The sequence below is a fragment of the Lissotriton helveticus genome, chromosome 4_1, assembly GCF_964261635.1.
Source record: "Lissotriton helveticus chromosome 4_1, aLisHel1.1, whole genome shotgun sequence".
In the NCBI taxonomy this organism is placed as follows: domain Eukaryota; kingdom Metazoa; phylum Chordata; class Amphibia; order Caudata; family Salamandridae; genus Lissotriton; species Lissotriton helveticus.
Window position 1 is genome coordinate 1,681,420,313 of NC_136063.1, and position 19,440 is coordinate 1,681,439,752.

The 19,440-nt window shown below is 42.0% G+C and overlaps 1 protein-coding gene across 4 annotated transcripts in view; it reads left to right on the forward strand.

Annotated features, from left to right (window-relative positions):
• Nucleotides 1-18,057, forward strand: part of ENOX2 (ecto-NOX disulfide-thiol exchanger 2) — a 1,184,097-nt gene extending 1,166,040 nt beyond the window's left edge. For all 4 annotated transcript variants that reach the window (XM_078688351.1, XM_078688354.1, XM_078688355.1 and 1 more), the window contains 2 exons: nucleotides 12,371-12,456; nucleotides 15,708-18,057. In XM_078688351.1, coding sequence (XP_078544477.1) covers nucleotides 12,371-12,456; nucleotides 15,708-15,839 — 218 coding nt within the window. In that variant the 3' untranslated portion in view covers nucleotides 15,840-18,057. The remainder of the gene's footprint in view (nucleotides 1-12,370; nucleotides 12,457-15,707) is intronic.
• Nucleotides 18,058-19,440: the final 1,383 nt, after the last annotated feature.

The following is a 19,440-nucleotide window of genomic DNA, read 5'->3' on the forward strand; positions in this document are numbered from 1 at the left end:
CCTCGAATCTTGACTCTTATTTATTGAGCTATCTGTTATGATATATGTCTAGTCAAAAATAGGGTATTATTTATTTATTTACCACATAATGGCGCCCGAACAGGGACTTGCCCTTTCCCCACGCGTCGGTGAAGCCACGCCGACCCCCTGACCCTCTGCAGCCGTGACGGAACCATACCGGCCACGTGCAGATATTTCTGCTTCAAGTATCCCTCAGGCCCACGGAGGAGACGGAGGAGGCGGTCCAGCATCCAAACGAGACGGTGGAGGAATGCGGCGAGTCCTGACCAGAGCCCAAGCCAAGAGTCCAAGGTCCGAGGTATCCGGAGGCCCACCCGTAACCGAAGTCCGAAGTTCGTCGTCCGTCGTCGTAGCAGTCCAGTCCAGTCCGAAGCTTTCCGTTCTTGCTGCCCGGTGAGTACCATTACTGGGGTAGTATCTAGACAGGGTCAATCTAAATTGACTCTGGTCCGTGGGTTGGTGGTACCCAGGCCCACAAACGAAGTGTTCACCTAGGTGGATACGGGTCTTGATGCGTCCCTTTATGGGACCGGTATGTTCCGTACTGTTTCAGCAGTGCATCCAGTAACTCTAGTCTGTTCCGTTCTCGAGAAATTCTTGTGTTTCTGTTCTCAGTATTCCAGGTAATATTTCTGTCCGAACTATAATGTTATGATGTTGTTCAATGTATTTCCAATGTCGTGGTATGCCTGAATTGTTTTCCCAATTGTTATTGTTCCTCGTCTATTGTATTGTGTTCCGATTCAAGTTTACAATGTCTCTCTTTTCGAGATTACGTCAGTTAAAAACTAGAAAGGGTTTGTTAGAAGAAGCAGTTCCTGTTCCGCCTAGGGACAGTCCAGGTCACTTTATGTATCAGAAACATGGCATAAGCGCCATATTGTATCTAGATTTATGGGTAGAGTATACCAAACAGTTAGAAGAAAAGTATAGATGGCCCGTATCGGGTACATGGGATGCCGAATGCATCATGCGAGTAGAAGAAGCATTATGGAAAAAGAAAGCCAGACAGTCACAGAAAGATGCCATCGAGTTATGGCGCAAAGAAGCTCATAAAAGAACCGAAAAAGAAATCAGAAAGTCAGAACTAAGTAGAGAATCCCAAGAACGAGCCCAAGAAAGAGAATTAATCGAGATAGGTGAACGAGTTAGAACTGAGCAATCAGACAGACAGAGGCATGCCCTTAATAAGGGTATGTATCCTCTTCTTGCTGAGTGCTTGCCAAAAGCGACCCCAGAGGCATCCAGTAGTTTCCCGCCACCATTAGTTCCGACCAAGCTACGTCACAAACCGACCGCAGCTGATATTTTTATTTCGTCCTATCTGGACGACACAGTCCCCGAATATGCAAATCCTGTTCACGCTCCGCCAGTCCCTGTAAATCAGGTAATTCCTGCTCCTCCAGACACCGGGGTGCCCTTAACAGCCCCCCCGGGTCAGCCCGCCATACAAGTCCAGCCCACGTTACAATTACCGACCCTGCCAGGACGAAAAGCATCAGTTGATGATTCTAGTTTAGGGGCCGCAGGGGGAGGTCTTCCTCAAACCCCGCCGCCATACAAGCGTTTATCAGCACTCGAATTACATGCTCAAGCATCACAGCGTACTCCCAAGAGTAATAAGTCTGTTGCAGAAATCAGGCAAACCCTTGGCGAATGTGTCTATGACCCAGTTCCAGGCGAGTTTAATATGGTTTTATATTCCGTACGCGTAAGGAGAGTGACCGAGTATCTAGTCACCTTGCCGAATATGAAAGAAGATCTAGACAGAATATATCGTTTCATCCGTACAGGGGATGACCCACAAAGTATTAGTGATGCCATGTCTCAAAGGAAAGCCGAGATTCAGCGCATGATATTAAAGTTTTTAATTAACTGTCTAATAAGAGAACAAGATTATCCGTCTAAAGACCCGGAAGAAATGAAAACTCTAACAAAGTGGAGTGATAATATAGCCGAAGGAAAGCACAATACCATTGGTGCCATGGAAAGTATGTACAAGAAAATCCGTAGAGAGATAATAAAGATACACGAACAGCGTAAAGCAGCACAAGTAAGCGAGAAAGAAAGTACCTCTGATCCTGAAGAGGAAGACGACGAGAATACTGTCAGAATAGCGTATGTAGGAAAATCTAGATTTCCAGATCGCCATTTACGCCTAGAACACAAGTCTATTTTCCATCATTCAGCATCAGAACAAGGTTCCCTAGAACAAGTATTTCAAGCTACCGATCACATTCTGAAATCACGAATCGGTTACAGTGAGTTAAGTACTATGCATGAACAAGAACTAGCCCGATCAGCAGTCCGATGGATTACTGATTCTACCACTTTTCCAGACGAAATAGTGGCACAAATGTTTCTGAAATTGCCCCCAGCCGAGCAGCGACTGGTGGGTATGTATATGATTCAGCACCTCATTACTCTGTATGAGGGTCAACATTCTGATCCAGGCCCGTTACATGATATCCTGAACGAGTTACTCCAGTATAGATGGAGAGGTCTAGGTACCGATTTAATTAGTGTCATTCTAGAACAGCGTCACAAATATAGAACATTCTTGAACCCGCATTTTGCTCATGTCTCACCCCCAGAAAGTAAATCATTCTACATAGACAGACAGAATCCGTTACGAGAAGTCCACCCAGTTAAAGGAACGGGTGGCGAAATGCAACGAGTGTTTGTATACACTCCAATCACAAAGATGGAACTCCTTGAAATGAAGAAATTAATTCCCTGTCATGACAAAGATCCAGCAGGGTTCCATCGAGAATTAAAAGACATGCTCCGTATGGGAGAATACACATACCCAGATATCATTAAAATGTTAAAAGTCCTGTTGCCCGCAGGGGTGTATGAAAAGCTAAAGGAAAAAGAATGGGAGGTGGGAGAGAAAAAGATAGATTGGGCAGTCCTAGAAGCAGAAGATAAGATACGTGTACCAGGTACTGGTCTTGGGGAGAAATGTAAAGAATTACCAGAATTATTAATTCAAGTTTTACCCAGATTATTAACAACGAGAAAAGAAGACTGGGATGCAATCTCAGCCTGTAAACAGAAACAAGATGAAGATATTAGTGATTTTTATTCTAGATTTGAAAAATGTTTCAGTATCAACAGTGGTCTCAAGACAAGTAGTGAGTCATACCCTCACCTTTTTGTTACTAAATTAGTCGAGAATTCAAGTCCACCAATTAAAAACCGAGTTTTGAAAGTCGAAAGCACCTGGCAAGCTAATACTCCGTCCCAGATGCTCCAGATGCTCCAGTATCACCAGAATAGAATCAGGGAAGAGCAAGAACACGAAAGAAAACGTATGAAAGACACGAAAATGAAAGTACTAGTTGCACAATCTGTTCCTCAAGACAGTCAGAAGAGGGGTCCGAATCAAGCCAGTCATCCTGCAGCTCCCGTTAAAGGGAACTGCAATTATTGTAAACAGCCAGGTCATTTTATAAATGAGTGTGCAGTTCTGAAACACAACATAGCTACTGGTAAGACTAAAGAAAGACCACGTCCGCCTAGACAAGAACAAGTTTCACAGACTCCTCAGTCACAGAATACACCACAGACAGTTACAGCACCGCAGCCTATTGCTGCAACACAGCATGTTACATCGCAGATGTACCAGTATGCACAGTCTGAGTATCCAGAGTACCAGCCATATTCATGAAACAGCCTAGAGAGGGAGGTAGGCTTGCCTCTCATCGAGATACCTGTAGATCAAGAAGGTCCCTATGTTCACAGTCACGTATTAGGGAAAGACAGAAAGTTTCTGATTGATACAGGGGCAAGTAGGACCACAATTAGTCACGCCGAAGTTCCAGGGGCTCCGCTCTCAGGCTCAAGAAATGTTTCCCTTGGATTTTCAGGAAAGCCGATCGTTAATGAGATTTCAAAGCCAGTCACTCTAGAAGTAGGTCCATTGTCCCGCACTACTGATCTGTTACTTACTAAGTCATGTCCAGAAAACCTATTAGGCATTAAAACACTGAAAGAGTTAGGTGCCGTTATATGTTGTTCCCCAGAGGGAATACGTCTGTTCCTACGTGACTTTAAGGGTCACTATGTATTACGAGATTTTGATTCCAGACTGTCTAATGTCCCGCAGCATTTATGGGCGCAAGGTCCAACTGATGTAGGTTACATGCAAATCACACCCTATCGTGTGACTCTCAAACCAGGTGTAGTGTTACCACGAATCAGACAGTATAGATTGCCACCCGAGGCTGTAGCAGCCTTATCCAAAATTATAGACGAGCTCATGGCTCAAGGAGTAGTTGTAGAAACTGACTCCAATGTATGCAACTCTCCGATCATTCCAGTCATGAAACGTACTGATCCAAATGCACCCCCAGTATATCGATTAGTGATTGACCTACGAGAACTTAACAAATGTATTATTCCTCAGTACCCAGTTGTCCCAGACATCTCTTCCCTATTAACAGCCATTGATTCCGAAGCCACGTTCTTCACAGTAATAGACCTCAAGAATGCATTTTTTAGTGTTCCTATTCATCCAGACAGCCAGTTTCTTTTCGGATTTTGTTTAAATGGAAGGAGCTATATGTTTACACGAGCTCCTCAAGGTTTCACAGAAAGCCCTAGTATTTACAGTCAAGCACTTAAGAGACAACTAGATAATATTCACATGCCAACTGACACTGCCCTGCTCCAGTATGTCGATGATCTACTGATCACAGCCCGTTCTGAACGTGACTGCGAGCGAGCGTCACTCACGGTTTTGTATTTCCTAGCCGAGATGGGGCACAAGGTATCCCCTTCGAAGCTTCAATTCTGTGTCCAGCAAGTGGTCTACTTAGGACACTTACTGTCCAAGAGGGGTAGGCAGTTGACACCAGACCGTATCCAGTTGATAGCGAGTCTTCCCCAGCCCAGAACCCAGAAGGAGGTACGTGCCTTTATCGGCCTTACTTCTTATTGCCGACAATGGATTCCTCAGTATGCATTTTTAGCCAAGCCACTGATACAGTTAACGACACAGGAGGCAGCCGTATCGACTGTTCTCCCTTGGACATCTGAACATACACTTAGTTTCAACGAGTTAAAGAAAGCCCTATGCCAAGCTCCAGTTCTAGCTACACCGAACTACAGTAAGCCTTTTACACTTTTCGTTACTGAACGCGAAGGTACAGCATTATCTGTTCTCACACAAGATCAAGCAGGACAACACAAGCCCTGTGCTTATTTTTCGAGCACACTAGATCCAGTCGCCCAGGCGTTGCCTGCGTGCCTCAAGTCAGTTGCAGCCACAGCACTAGCTATTAGACAAAGTGATTCCATAGTTTTAGGACACTCTTTGACAGTACAAGTCCCACACTCCGTGGAAGTTCTTTTAAATCGAACACAAACTCAGCACTTGACAATTGCACGTTTAACAGGTTATGAATTGACACTGTTTCAGCCACACATAGAAATTAGACGCTGCAACATCCTGAATCCTGCTACACTGTTACCATCAGTTAATTCAAATCCAGCCACACATGACTGTGTGGAAGTAGTTAACATTACGACAAAGCCAAGACAAGACCTGACAGATGTTCCGTTATTAGATCCCGACCTGACACTTTATGTGGATGGTTCATGTATGAGAACTAGTACAGGAGAACTAGTCGCTGCGTATGCAGTGACTACTGACACTGAAGTTATTGAGACCCACCGTATTGATACCCTGTCCGCTCAAGCAGCAGAGCTAGTTGCTCTGACACAAGCCTGCATACACGCCAAGAACCTGAAAGTTAATGTTTACACAGATTCACGCTACGCATTTGGAGTCGTACACGACTTCGGAGTGCTCTGGCAGGAGAGAGGTTTCATGACTTCTCATGGAACCAAGATTCAGCATGGTATCCTTATCCAAGCTCTGTTAGATGCCATACATTTACCGACATCTATCGCTATCATGAAATGCAAAGCACATACGAAAGTCACTGACATTATTTCTCAAGGTAATGATCTAGCAGATCGCACAGCCAAGCTTACAGCACAGACTCCAGACATTCAAGTTAATCTAACACAGACACATACTCCAGATCTGACTACATGTATGACAGTTAAGGACCCTACTCAAGATGTCATAGATATCCAGTTACATGCTACTCCCGATGAAATCAAGAAATGGTCCGAACAAGGAGGGGTCCAGACAGATCAAGGATGGTTAACGAAGGGTAGAGCCACATGGTTTCTCCCCGACTCTATGGTTCAAGTCATCATTAATACCGCACATAGTCCAGCACACTTAGGAGAAAAAGCAATGTTAGGCAGTATCCAGAACATTTGGTTCAACAAGCATTTACGAGCTGCAGCCAAGCAGAAAGTCCGTACCTGTATGATATGTTGTCAGTTTAATCCAGGTAAAAGTGTCCCTGTGGAACAAGGTGGATTCCAGCCCCCTGACCACCCTTTTGAGGTCCTCCAGATGGATTATATTCAGATGGAGCGATGTCGAGGTTTCAAGTATGTCCTTGTAGCTGTATGCGCTTTGTCCAGGTGGACAGAAGCATATCCAGTCCCAGATTACACAGCCGCGACCACTGCCAAGCAGTTGGTTCGTGAGTTTTTCCCTCGTTATGGACTCCCTAGAGTCGTATATTCTGATAACGGTCAGCCATTCTCATCTGAGTTGATGAAGCACGTTTCCCTGTTGTTAGGGTACCAGTGGAAGTTCCATTGTGTACGCCATCCCGAAGCAGCCGGTCTAGTCGAGAGACATAATCAGACTCTGAAAATTCGAATTGCAAAAATATGTAAAGATAAGGGTGTGGACTGGCTAGTAGCTCTGCCAGTTGCTTTGTTTTATATGCGCATGGTCGCACATTCCAGATCAGGTCTGTTCCCGTATGAGGTCGTTTTCGGCCGCCCCCCTAACATGTGGGGTACTCCTAGACCCCGAAGTATTACTGATGTTTCATGTAATATGCTGACAGATTACCTAGCTTCCTTGATGTCTGCCCTCAACTCATGTCGTTCACAGGTTGCCGCCGCATTTCCAGATAATACCGAGGTGGCACCGCATGAAATCGTTCCAAGTTCGATGGTACTCGTCCGGAACTTTGACAGATCAAGTCCGCTGGAGCCACGTTGGAAGGAGCCCCGTCAGGTCCTCCTCACCACCCGTACAGCCGTGAAATTGGAAGGACGCCGCGGCTGGGTACACCTTTCGCACGTCAAGAAATTCTACGGATTGAAACCGGTCTCTAAAAACATTTTCCAGGATATCAAGACTTGTCAAAACATTGTTCCTAAGGACTGTCCCGCAAATAACATTGATACAACCCCTCCCTTGGTAGAGAAAACTCCGCAGCAGGAGTATAAGCAAAAACTCCGGTCTAGTAAAATAAGTCAGTCAGTTTGATTGTATAAGTCCTCCCCTAGGTGAAACGGTTAGACTGTTTCTGACATGTATAAAATAGACCCCCATAGTGAGAGAGTCAGTCATAACTCAAACCGATGTATCGTTTTTCTAAGTTTCATATTATTCATCAGCATAATGATTTCCTGCACCAGTTACGCATTTTTCCTGTATTTTCCAGTTCCTCATGTAAATAAGTCTGCTAATGCTACAGTAGAGCACACGTTTAGTGATCTGCCTCCTCACGAATATTCATACCGCCTCGCTATGCGTAATAACTCATTTATCCGCATGTTACATTACTCACACCAGACCAGCAATGCCACTAATTGTTGGGTGTGTGGTCGACTCCCCCCTTTCCAGACGTCAAAGGGAGTTCTGCCACTCTTTCCTTATCCTTTTTCACATAATGGTTCGTGTGGAGCATGGTCCACGTTAACGTCATCCTCAACAGATATGTCTTTTCTTAACAGTACATGTTTCCCAGACAAGCAAGGTCTCCCCCACAGAACAGGTTTAGATCTAGAAAATGAAGTGTATAATTTAGGTAATTATTCGTCGAATTTCATGGTCCTGAATGTTCAGTCTGATACTACTCCAGACTCACCTGCTATTTCAGTACTACCAGTCAAAGGCGAATTATGTGTCCGTAATTATGGTTCTGTACATGTAGGACATAGTGATTGTACTACTATTATCAAGTATAGTGACAGTGGGAAATCTATTTTTAAAGCTTCACGTCATTCTTATTTTGTTTGTGGTCAAACTGCATATGTTCGTCTGCCCCTCGATTGGGAGGGAACCTGTTACATTGCCTTCCTACTGCCACCTGTTTTCCTAGCCCCACCTGACTATCATAGGAATTCCTACCTAGTACATACCAGACACAAGAGAAACCTCCCGATTGTCGATTATACTGAAACTGCTGCAGAGCAATTCATTGATATTGATAAAGGTGTGTTCCCTTATTTAGGTACAGTCGTAAACAGTAAGCTAATCCGTAGGTTAACAAGAACCCTTGAAGCTGTAGTAGATGAGACTGCCTCCGCTCTAGGTAACTTAACCGAAGAGCAATCCTTTATGAGAATTGTTGTGCTCCAGAATCGTCTCGTCCTTGACGTCATACTGGCCGATAGGGGCGGGGCCTGTAGAGTCCTCGGATCCAGTTGTTGCATTTTCATTCCAAATAACGCGCCGTCTGTTTATTCAGCTATAACCAGACTTCATAAAATAGCCCATCTGTTACACCAAGATCCAGGCACCTGGACATGGTCCGGTTGGTTCTGGAATATAATTTCCGCCTGGGGATGGAAAGTCCTGTCCTTTCTAGGTATCGCAGTAGCGATCATATTCAGCTGCTGCCTCTGTATACAATGTGGCCCTGCGATTTGCGGCATGTGTGCTACCTCTTGTATTCCTAGTCCCAAGCCCCGTTCTAAATCTCGTTCCAAGACAATTCGAGATGAACAAATGGTACTGTATGAAATGATAGATGGTATCATGAATATTGATGTTTCCTGATGGAAACGTAGTGACAAGGAGGGAATGTGGAAAAGTAAATTTTGCCATGTTCTGTGTCCCTACGTGTCATCCATCATATGTTATGTGTGCATGATCAATATGCATATGTACTCCCCATGTCCGATTAATGACGCAATTACAGTTGTGTCCACCTCTAGTATGCCAGTTTCCAGTCCTCGTGAATACTACGAATATCAGGCCTATGTAAAATAATGTTGCCACGTTTCTCAGTGTGCACGTTATTTCATTATAAAGTCCCCGTTTCTAGGCCTCAAAAGGGCCTGGACATCAGATTCAGCTCCTGTCTCCTGAAGCCTCGCTGAGGAGCGATACAGCCCCCACCTGTATCCTCGACCTTTCACTTACTTCCTGCCTCGCAGTGCCCGGTGCAGCTTGGCTCTGCCTCTGAGTATGCCAAGACTATGTTATGATTCCAGCTATCAGTTTAGTCCTCCTTCTCTGCATTCCTAAGCTACTGAACTGCATCAATAGTTTCCGTCATTGTCTAGCCTATGCGGCTCCATGTTAAGAGAAATACTGTATTTAATGGTCATTTAATATTCTTCATCACGCACTACATGTAGAATAATGCATGGTCCAGTCTTAGAATCAAGTTAGCTTTTCCCCTCATGACTTCTAGTTTATATCAACATGTTCCCTAAACATCAGATACTAGATAGGGTTTAGGTACATGTCGCTCCGACCCTCCAGACTTTAGTCTCTGCTCCTAGCACAGAGTTCATAGCCCCCAGCTTCTCCTCGTAACACGTCATTGCCAGTTTGCGCGCACCACCAGGTTAGAGGCCCCGGCTCCTTAGGTAGCCCCCTCCTATGTTTCCGCCCATTCATGACATATTCTGTTACGTCTGCACCACATGTCTATGTATACGCCCAGTTACACCTACTTTTACTCTTATCTTTCGCGACTGCTACGCGTCACGCCTTCTGTTCCACCCACTGCTACGCCTACTGCAATGTAATGCTATGTGTTTGCGCTATGTATATATGCTCGTGTATTGTTATCAAAAGTTAGCGCGCTCATCCCAGACCCAGCCCCAGCAGCTGCTGGGCCCCTGTCACCCTGCTGGGCCCTGTCATCCTATTCCTATGCAGGTTGTCCTGTTCCTATCCTTATGCTGTATTAAACCTGCAGAAACTCCTACTACCTCGAATCTTGACTCTTATTTATTGAGCTATCTGTTATGATATATGTCTAGTCAAAAATAGGGTATTATTTATTTATTTACCACAAAAGGAGTCTGTAAAATCATGAGTAGACCTTAATCCGTTTATTGCTTCATTGCATGTGTTCGGGGTATCCTCCGATCACTTGATACCTCTGAACAACTCAGAAAAGCTGCCTTTATTCTACCTCTTTTGTACCACATGTAGTATAGCATTCAAACGGTTTCATAGGAATTACAGATATTTGAATGTTTACCCTATTCTGTCACTACATGTCAATTAGAGATCTCTGTGATATCCAGTCCCCATGTTGTCTAGTAATAGTGGACCTGTATATTTCCTAGTTTCTGGCTCCTCTGGTATGCAGTAATAATGTATTGTATTTACCAGTGATTACAATAGTTAAAATAGACAAACTTTTCAAAGACCATAGTACGTCCACAGCTAAAAAAACAAGTTTGCATTATTAAAATCTAAATAAATGAATGGAAGAAAGCAGTTGGTTTCTAAACTAATATGATTAGATCATAATATTCATGATCTAAATTATTCATAAGTTTACCAATACAAAAGTTTGATTGTGTAGTAAAACACAAATTCACTGCTGCAGTGACTGTTCTTATATTAGCTTCTTTGAAGGCTACCTGTAGATATTCTCTGAGTAAATCTAATAAGTTTGGACAGAGACAGACAATTTGCATAATAGTTTTGTCCTTATTTCCACAACGTTGGCATCCCTAAGTGTCAATGCAATATGAGTTCCATGAAACTCCAATGTGGGATAGAAGTATGTACAATAGTCTGAGTCGACAACATTTTCTTTCTACTGCGGCCTCCAAATTTGAATAAAGGCAGGGTCGCTTTAATGTAATTTAAACTACTTCGGAATATTTATATATCGAAGATAATACTAGATCTGCCTATTTCCCAACAATATTTTCTTTATTAGTTTCTTACGCGTATTCCTTGGCAAGCCAACTAGAGACCTTAATTGTGTAAATTTTTGATATTCAATTAGTTTGATTGTTGAAAGATCTAAATCGGTTTTCCTAAAGTGGTTTATTTTTCACACTTCTAGAATTAGCCACTTTAGTGTATTATTTGATTTACTGCAGGCACAGATGTAATTTTGCTTGGCTTCTGTGTGATGGACCAACAGAGATGTCAAATTTTGTTATAAATGTCACTTACTATGTGGTGACGCAGAGCTTAAATCTAACCAAATAGCTGATATTTTGCATATAACTTGTGCTCATACTTATTATTTTGTTGTTGCATACTGGTATCACATAAAGAAGTTTGGTAATACGTTTTGTGTTTAAGACACCCAGCGCCTGACCTATCCCTCCCCGTCATAGATCCTAGCAAACCTTTTAATAGATTTGTTAATTATCTCTGTTTTTTGCTTCTTCAATTGAAAATGGTGAGCCCAAGTAAAGTTCTCATCATTAGGTGTGCCTAGGACTCATAGCAATTTACCTTCTCGACTAGTGCCTTGCCATTTGCCAGGTGGTATGCATGCAGTCTTGTTAATTGATATAGAAACATTTCGATATTATTGAAAATAATGCCAAGTTAAATGAGAGAATGAAAGCTAGCCCTACTTGGGGTTGTTGAATCAATAGTTGAACTGAGATGTGCAGAGATGTATAAGGAAAACAAGAAGGGTGCCTGGATGCAGCCCTGCTTTAGTCCATTCTGTGTTGGCATTTAAGGTTATATAGTGTTTTCATTGGACAGTTTAATTTGTAACCATGGCTCAATTGGTGTTACTTTAACATATCATACACATAAGCACTGAACAATTCTTTACATTCGATACTACACGCACAGTACCAGTATTTCATTCATTTTAGAGACCTGCCCCAAAGTCAGAATATTAGTAATAACTGTTCTTTTCTTTCTCTTTCGTTGCAAGCTTTTCCTCAGTGGCACCACCTAATCTTTTAATACCGTATAATCCATTTGTGCCATTCATTCTTTCTCAGCTTTAGTGCCACTATTCATAGCTTTTGCGGTAGGCCTTTTAACAATGGCCATATACCCCTTCTCCTTAAGACCTAGGGCTCATAGATTAGCTAGCGTTACAAATGCATTTTGATCATTTCCATGCAAGTTTTAGTTTAAAGGAGACGTCCCCGAAAAGGAAAATAATTTGTGTACCAAAATGGTGCATTAGTACTATTTTTTGGGGGGGGGGTCTTTGTGTGTCACAATGATAATGTTTCTCCCTGGATTGCATTATGATTTGTAAAATATTGTGTTTTTTAGGTATTATATCAACATTTCTTCATGTCCACCCATTCGGAGCCAGCATAGAATATATTTGCTCTTATTTGCAGTGTCTAGATTCCAAGGTTAGTATAAATGGACTTTATTTATCACTTCAAAGCATGCGTTTTTATCCAAAAAGAAAGTGTCTTCCGTGGTATTTAAATATGTGCTCGTCTTATGTTGTTGTATTGTTAAACAGACTTTCGAGCATACCATTCCATGATGTTTTTTATGTATATTTCATGTCTGTTGCATTTCACTGTCATGCCTACCGCTACAATTTGTAGGAATAAATGGATCTACTTTTAAGAGATAAATAGTCCCACTAACAGACTGTGGTCGGCTTGTGTATGAGTTTGATGGACCTGTCTATTAAACATGGTCACATAGACAGTCCACGTTCACCACACTAGTCCACCAAACGTAATGGTCAACTCCAGATGGCCAGGATCTACTTTTGGGGGCAGCCTGGTAAAGGCACACCCCAACTTCCGGTCCTGTTCTGTGTATATTAGGCAGGCCCTTCGTAATATAATGATTTTCCAATTCAGAAATCTCAACATCGTCTCTCTTGTAAAAAGGACGCAGTTTTTATAAAAGCTCGTGCCAAGTTTCCTAAACATGTCCTCTCACCTCCTTTGAATTGGTCCCAGCGCTGTTGCTGGCCCTAATGAAAGGAAGATGTGCATGGTGCTGCAGGGAAGAAAGTTGTTTACATGCTGTCTTGTGTGAAGTTGTGAACGGCCCAAAGACTCATTCTGCCCTGCCTGCCTCCTGTGTCCCTTTACAGTCCAAGAGCCTTGTGACACATTAATAATTTGTCTAATAGATCAGTTGAGGAAGGGCAAGCTTTCTCACAACAAACCACAGAGATCAGACCACTCTCTCAGACAGAGCGTTATCTTAAGATTCAGAGCAGTGTCCCATCTTTAATGCACAGGTTAGAGCATGGGTGCCCCCTATGTGTCCAGAAATGCACCCTGCTCTGTCAGTTCTATAAATAATTTCCGCCAGGCCCCCTCTCGGTTCCATACCCTGTGAGCTCTGCATAACAGGAAGGCTCCGGATTGTGTTCAATTTCTCTGCCTGAGATTGGAACCATGTGAGAAATGATTAGAACACCTTTGCGGTTGAAAAAAAAATAGTAGTAGTAATCCGTTTGGCAACAAGGAGAAAAGAGTAGAAAAAATCTGAAACAAAAATGGAAAAAATAAAAGATAATACTAAGAGCAGAATTATATTTGAAACACTAGTGTCCTGTAAGAATGAATAGTATGGTATAAATCAAAACCTCAATAGACTAAAGGAGCAAATCTAGCTAGGAGCCCAAACAATGAATGGCCATTACACATGGTGAGTTAGCATGCCGATGCCCCAAACTCTGATCTAGCAGCCTTCGTCACAACCCAGCACCTCCCAGCATGTCTGCCTATGCTGGCGATAAACATGACAGAGGATCTGTCCCAAAGGAGAGGATGGTGGCGGGCACTGCCGAAGTTAATGCAGCCCCTTCACTCCTTCTGATGGAATTTGTGACCAATATATTGGGGAAGCCTCTTGAGTGGAAGTCCTCCTCACTCAACTGGAGCGAACAAATCCAAAGCAATGTCTGTTATGATTGTTTGGAAGTTATCAGTCTAATTTTACGAGTAGGAAGTAAATAGAAAAATAGGTGTGGCTCATTTTCTGAGTCCTGGAAGGGAGGCACAACGAGATATAGGGCCACAAAAAATACAGTAGTCAGCAAGAAAAATTGCTAATCCACTCAACACTTTTCGTGGCAGCTTGTAGCCATAATCTGTTGTTGGTCGGCCAAGATAATGAAAGCAAGCAGGTGTCTACATTTGATAGGTCCAAGACGCACACTTTCTACCCTTGCTTTTCGTTGGCTTCAATGTGTGGCAAAAATGGACAGTGGTCGCTTGCAACCACTGTGCATCTTGGACTGGCCTGGTAGGGACTTTTGGGCTTCAAAAATGTAAATGCCCTTTTTTCAGCACATTTTCTAGCATTCATTTAATACAAACGTTCCTTTTCATTTAAATATGTTACCGTGTAACGTTGAAAGTTAAAGTACTATTTTATCTTTGTAAATATTTTTATCAAACTAAATGTATCACACATATAAGCATATTTCATTCTTGCACTGGCATTGCGCCAAATGTCTTTGTTATACCAGTCAGTAAATGTACTATCCCTGAAGTCCACGAATACAAAGTGGACTTTTTGCTTTGGGCAGCATTAGTGCCATACATCCAAACAAAGAGTTCACTTGAGAAGAATTATAATTTCCTGTTCTTATACAATGCTACAGACAGCATACTTCTCTTGTTTCCACAGTGCCCTGGGTAGCACATTTTAAAATCCCATAATGCTCCAGTATATGCAGTTCCCGATTTTTTTACCTGCCTCTTGCTAGCTAGACCCAGGCTCAGTAAGCAAAGAAGGTGGACTGGTCAGACTCTGTTATGTATCAGCGTCTCAGTCGGAGTTTACACTTCACTGCCTTGTATACCCACAGTGTACTGGCCATTGGTGCAGCGCCATGCTCGCTGATCTGATATGGACGCCCATCCACCTGAGTGGCACTGACCGGTTATGGGCAGCATGGCAAGTCAAGAGCAGAGATCCCAGCGCAATGCAGATTTTCCAGCTTTCTCGCCCTCTCTCTTTTTTACATGCAACCGCTTTTTCTTTAAATTTGATATAACAGTATTTAAATTGTAAGGAATGTAGGAAAAACAAAAACAGTGTTCAATAATGACATCTTACAATGAAATAAAATGCAACTAAAATTATGTATAGTTACAAGAAGAGAAATTATAGAATGCGTAAGTATAAGAAAAACATAAGGAGATGAAAGCTGCAGGACTAGTGTCCCCCACACTCAATACAATTTAGAAAAGGATAAAGACCTTGGTATTTAATATGAGAAGAAATAGACCACAGTTTACATATGTCTTCAGCAATGCTTGGCCTGTTTTAACGGATTAAAGTTATGTTATAAAGGAAAGTCTGGAAAACATACACCTCCAATATCGTTAGATCATTTTAACTATGTTTAAGGGACTTCTGGCTTTTTTCGACTTCCACAAACATTTTGGAGAAGGGGAATCAATTGATTTTAAAAAAAAAGGAAAATGTATGGGTGGCATGAATAAGGCATATAAAATAATAGTAGCTAATATATTAATAGTGACCAGCCTACCAAGGTATATATAATGGGGACCATTTCTCACTGAAGTTAGCTATTTTAGTTGTAGGGAAATCTGCATTTAGTTAGGCTATGTTGCCTTTTTAGTTGGAATTTCCCTCTCTTATTTTTAATTTTCAGATCTGCACCAGTGAAGTGGAGGCACTGATGACGAGGCTACAGCACACTTTTCAGCAAGAGATGAGTGGAGTTGGAGCCAGCTTAGAGAAGAGATGGAAATTCTGTGGCTTCGAAGGATTAAAGCTGACTTGACTCATGCTGCATTATTGCCTTCAATGTGGACATAACAAGTAGACTTATGTGCTTCATGTAAGCCAAGGGTGCTCTAATGGCCTCTGCGTAACACGGTCCTCATGTCAACAGCTTTAAAATCCTAGCTATCCACTGGAACGTCCTATGGCTGACTTAACAAAAGTATCCGAGTGCCTGGGAATGGCAGCGGGGACAATATGGAGAATCGAACCTCAAGTGCTGTAATTTTATTTGTTGGTCTAATTTTTCTCTTACCTTTTTGTCATGTCTTAAGCTTTACCGATTTTGGAGGTGTTTCATGTATCGTGCCCCTACAATTGCTGTGTGTTTTAAAAGACAAACTTGTTTCTTTTCTTGAAAGGGTAAAGAACATGTTTTTACAGTTTGTATGTGGCCGGTGTCTCTTGAACCCCCACTGTTAAATCAGTGTTTGTAACTATCGGAGAATAACAGTTGATATGATAGGAGCTCACGTCAATCAGAAACGTCACTCATTTTAGCATCCACGACAGGGCATTGGGTGCGGGAAGGGCAGAGACGTAAATCAATATTTTATACATTTGTAAACTAGAAATTCTGTTGCAGCTGGAGGAATGACATTCTCTGGCATTGATTGTCTACTTAAAGACTGTGATTTCCTCTAAAGCGTCTGGTTTGTGCCCCCTCCTGTTTGGCGACAAGGAGGCCAGCCGCATTGCCTCCAAATAGACAGAAAAATAGAATAACTTCATGTAGGTGAAATTAACATGTGCGAAAAACAACTAATGAATTTCAAAGTTGATTTTTTTGCCCTGTTATTGATGTTATTTTTTGTAAATAATCCTGTTTTAAAGCTGGGGGTCTTCAGTTTATTTCATCAGGGAAAGAGAACAGACTGAAATAAGAACCCCTTTTATTTTGCTATTTCTTGCAGTTATGGCGTTTCTGTCGATTTGTTTCTGCTGTCCTATGGTTGAATCGAACAGCAGCTACTGTCCCTCGTGTCTTTGTAGTTGTCATGTGGAGTTTCATGCTGGAAGGTTCCAAAGAGATGATGTTTGTCTTCACGTTGACCCACTCAGAGCTGGTACAAAGTGCAAACATTATTGCCACCCTATTCGACGTTTTATCTGTGCCCTCTCTCCTGGCTGTAGTGGTCCGATGTGCTGTTGTAGAGGCAGTTTGACAGATAATGGAGTCCAAGGCAACGTCTTGATTACAGCAAGCCCTAAAGCAATAGCCTTACTACTGAGATGTGCCGGTGTTGTTGAGATGGAGTGGGAAAACACTGGTAGGCTAAACATTGGTTGTACACATCTCAAATTAAGAAATCAAATTTACAACATGTGCCTGATTTGTACTCCGTGTCTATTAACCATGACGAGTTTTTACTCTTCTTACCTATCCAGTTTTTGGCAGAAATTTTATTTTTCTGGGTGGATTAGATGATGCTAATTTCCAGTGTAATATTTGTATGTGCCTATCTGCAGCTCTTTCGCTCTCTTGAAGTACAGTTTGTCAGGTCACACTTTTACGATCCCTTGTAGGGTTGTAGGAAGCTCCCATGAATACACACTGGATTGAAATGAGCCTACGGCTGGAAATCGAGAAATGGGCACTGCCATTGCCGTTGTTAGTACTGTCCATGTATGTTCTATGTTAACAAACTTAGATTATTATTCTAGTGCAGTTGAAATAGTTTCCCCCCTTCTCAAGGTATAGATGCTTTCCTTCGGTTTGTTTCCAAACCAAGCTCTCAGTTTCTTTAAGACAAGGATTTATCAGTTTGCTAGAAGTGGGGGCTAGGGGGGTATAAGAATATTCTAATGAGAGAGAAGAGCCTCCTGAGAATTTACTACTGATTATTGTCAGTTCAGATAAATAAGTTCCACTATTTCATAAGGGTGTAAATGCTAGCACTACAGATCCAGTTTTACTTACCTAGGAGTTGGTGGACAAACACACTCTTTTCCACCTAAAAATGAAATTAACCTTTGTCTAGTTCATTGAAATCTTTGTTAAAATCTTTTTTACCATGAAAAGATGACCCTTTGGAAGGCAATCCATGTTTCAAGAGGCAGTCTGCCGAAAAGCACTTGGGACTGGCTAAAACTGTCCATAGTGACCTCGAAATTATCTGTTAACGTTTAACACAATTCAGGAATATTTCTTTGTACATTGCTGAGGTCTGTACTGTTTGAAGTTGTATTTTTCAATATAAAAAGCCTTTTTTACAGCTTGTTCGTTTTTGAGTGAATATTTTATTACATATATTGAGATTGAAAAGTCCTCTGCATGGTTAAAACGTATAATCCTGCCCCGAATGCCCAACGGTGCTGTTCTCCGGATCCCTAATGTAGATTTTGTTGTCATAGTCCGACACAAATCATGTATGTGTGCCATGGCATGGGCCTGTCTCACGGATTGTGGCCTTGTTGGACCGGGAGGAGTGCCCAGAGTGCTACCCTTTTGGACGTGGAAGGTTATTGCCTTCTCCAAAGAGTTGAGTAGCACGAGCGCTGTGGTGGCAGCATACTGTGTAGTGATCAGTAGGAGTGAAAAAGTCCTTTTTATCCTGGGTCACTGGAGTAAGGCCTACAGGCTGACTCACCATTTTTAAAAGTGAAGCTGCTGTGTGCTTAACTCACCCCTGACCTGCATCCGGTAGATGTAGAGTGCTGCGCAGCATAGCAATAGTGACTCTGTGCTGGATGTATGTGTGCCTGGGAAAGGTACAGTACAGGAATAGAACAATGCTGTGCAGAGCATATGGTTAGTACATTTAGTGAGTGTTTGTATTTCTGCGAGGAATACATTTCAATAGCGATGTAGTGCTGTGCAGTGCATGCACAATGAAAGCATGTTCTTGGGTGTGTTTGTGCTTACGAGAAGTGCTAAACAGGAAGGGTGAAGTATAGTGCAGCATGCACATGGTGAGTGTGTGTGTGTGTTTGCAAATAGCACACCATGGTACAATGCAGAGAAGCTACAGTACTTAACAGTGTGCACAGATTGAAAATGGGTGTCTGTGGTGGCATAGTACATGGAGGTAACAGTACTGGTCAGGGTGCGTTTTACGTACATACACTGGATGCAAATGTGCCTGTAAAGGTACATTTCATGGATGACCCTGGGGAGGACATGAGGAGTAAAGGAATCCCCTCAGACAGATTACTATATTGCTGCGTTTTCATCAGCTGTGTGGGACAACCTGGAGGAAGAGAGAATGCCCTTTTACGCTTCAAAAGGTTACTCTTTGATTCAGTGAGGTACACTGACAAAATATTGGCACTCAAAATATCCCCATACAAAAATATCATAAGCAAAATATCAGTCAAAAATATCGACATCATATACTTATAATGGTGAGTACAAAAATATCGGGAACAAATATTGGTAATTATTATAGTTGGGTAAAATATCGATTTTTTAAAATATATATAAAATAATAAATATTCAATATATTAAATAGTAAAAAAAAAAATTCAACATATTTTATATATGGCTTAACAAATATAACAAATAAACTTAATTAATAAAAGTAATACACACATATAGAATATTTGAAATGTATTTGCATATATCTACTTACAAAAAAAGTTATTAAACTAATGATTTTAAT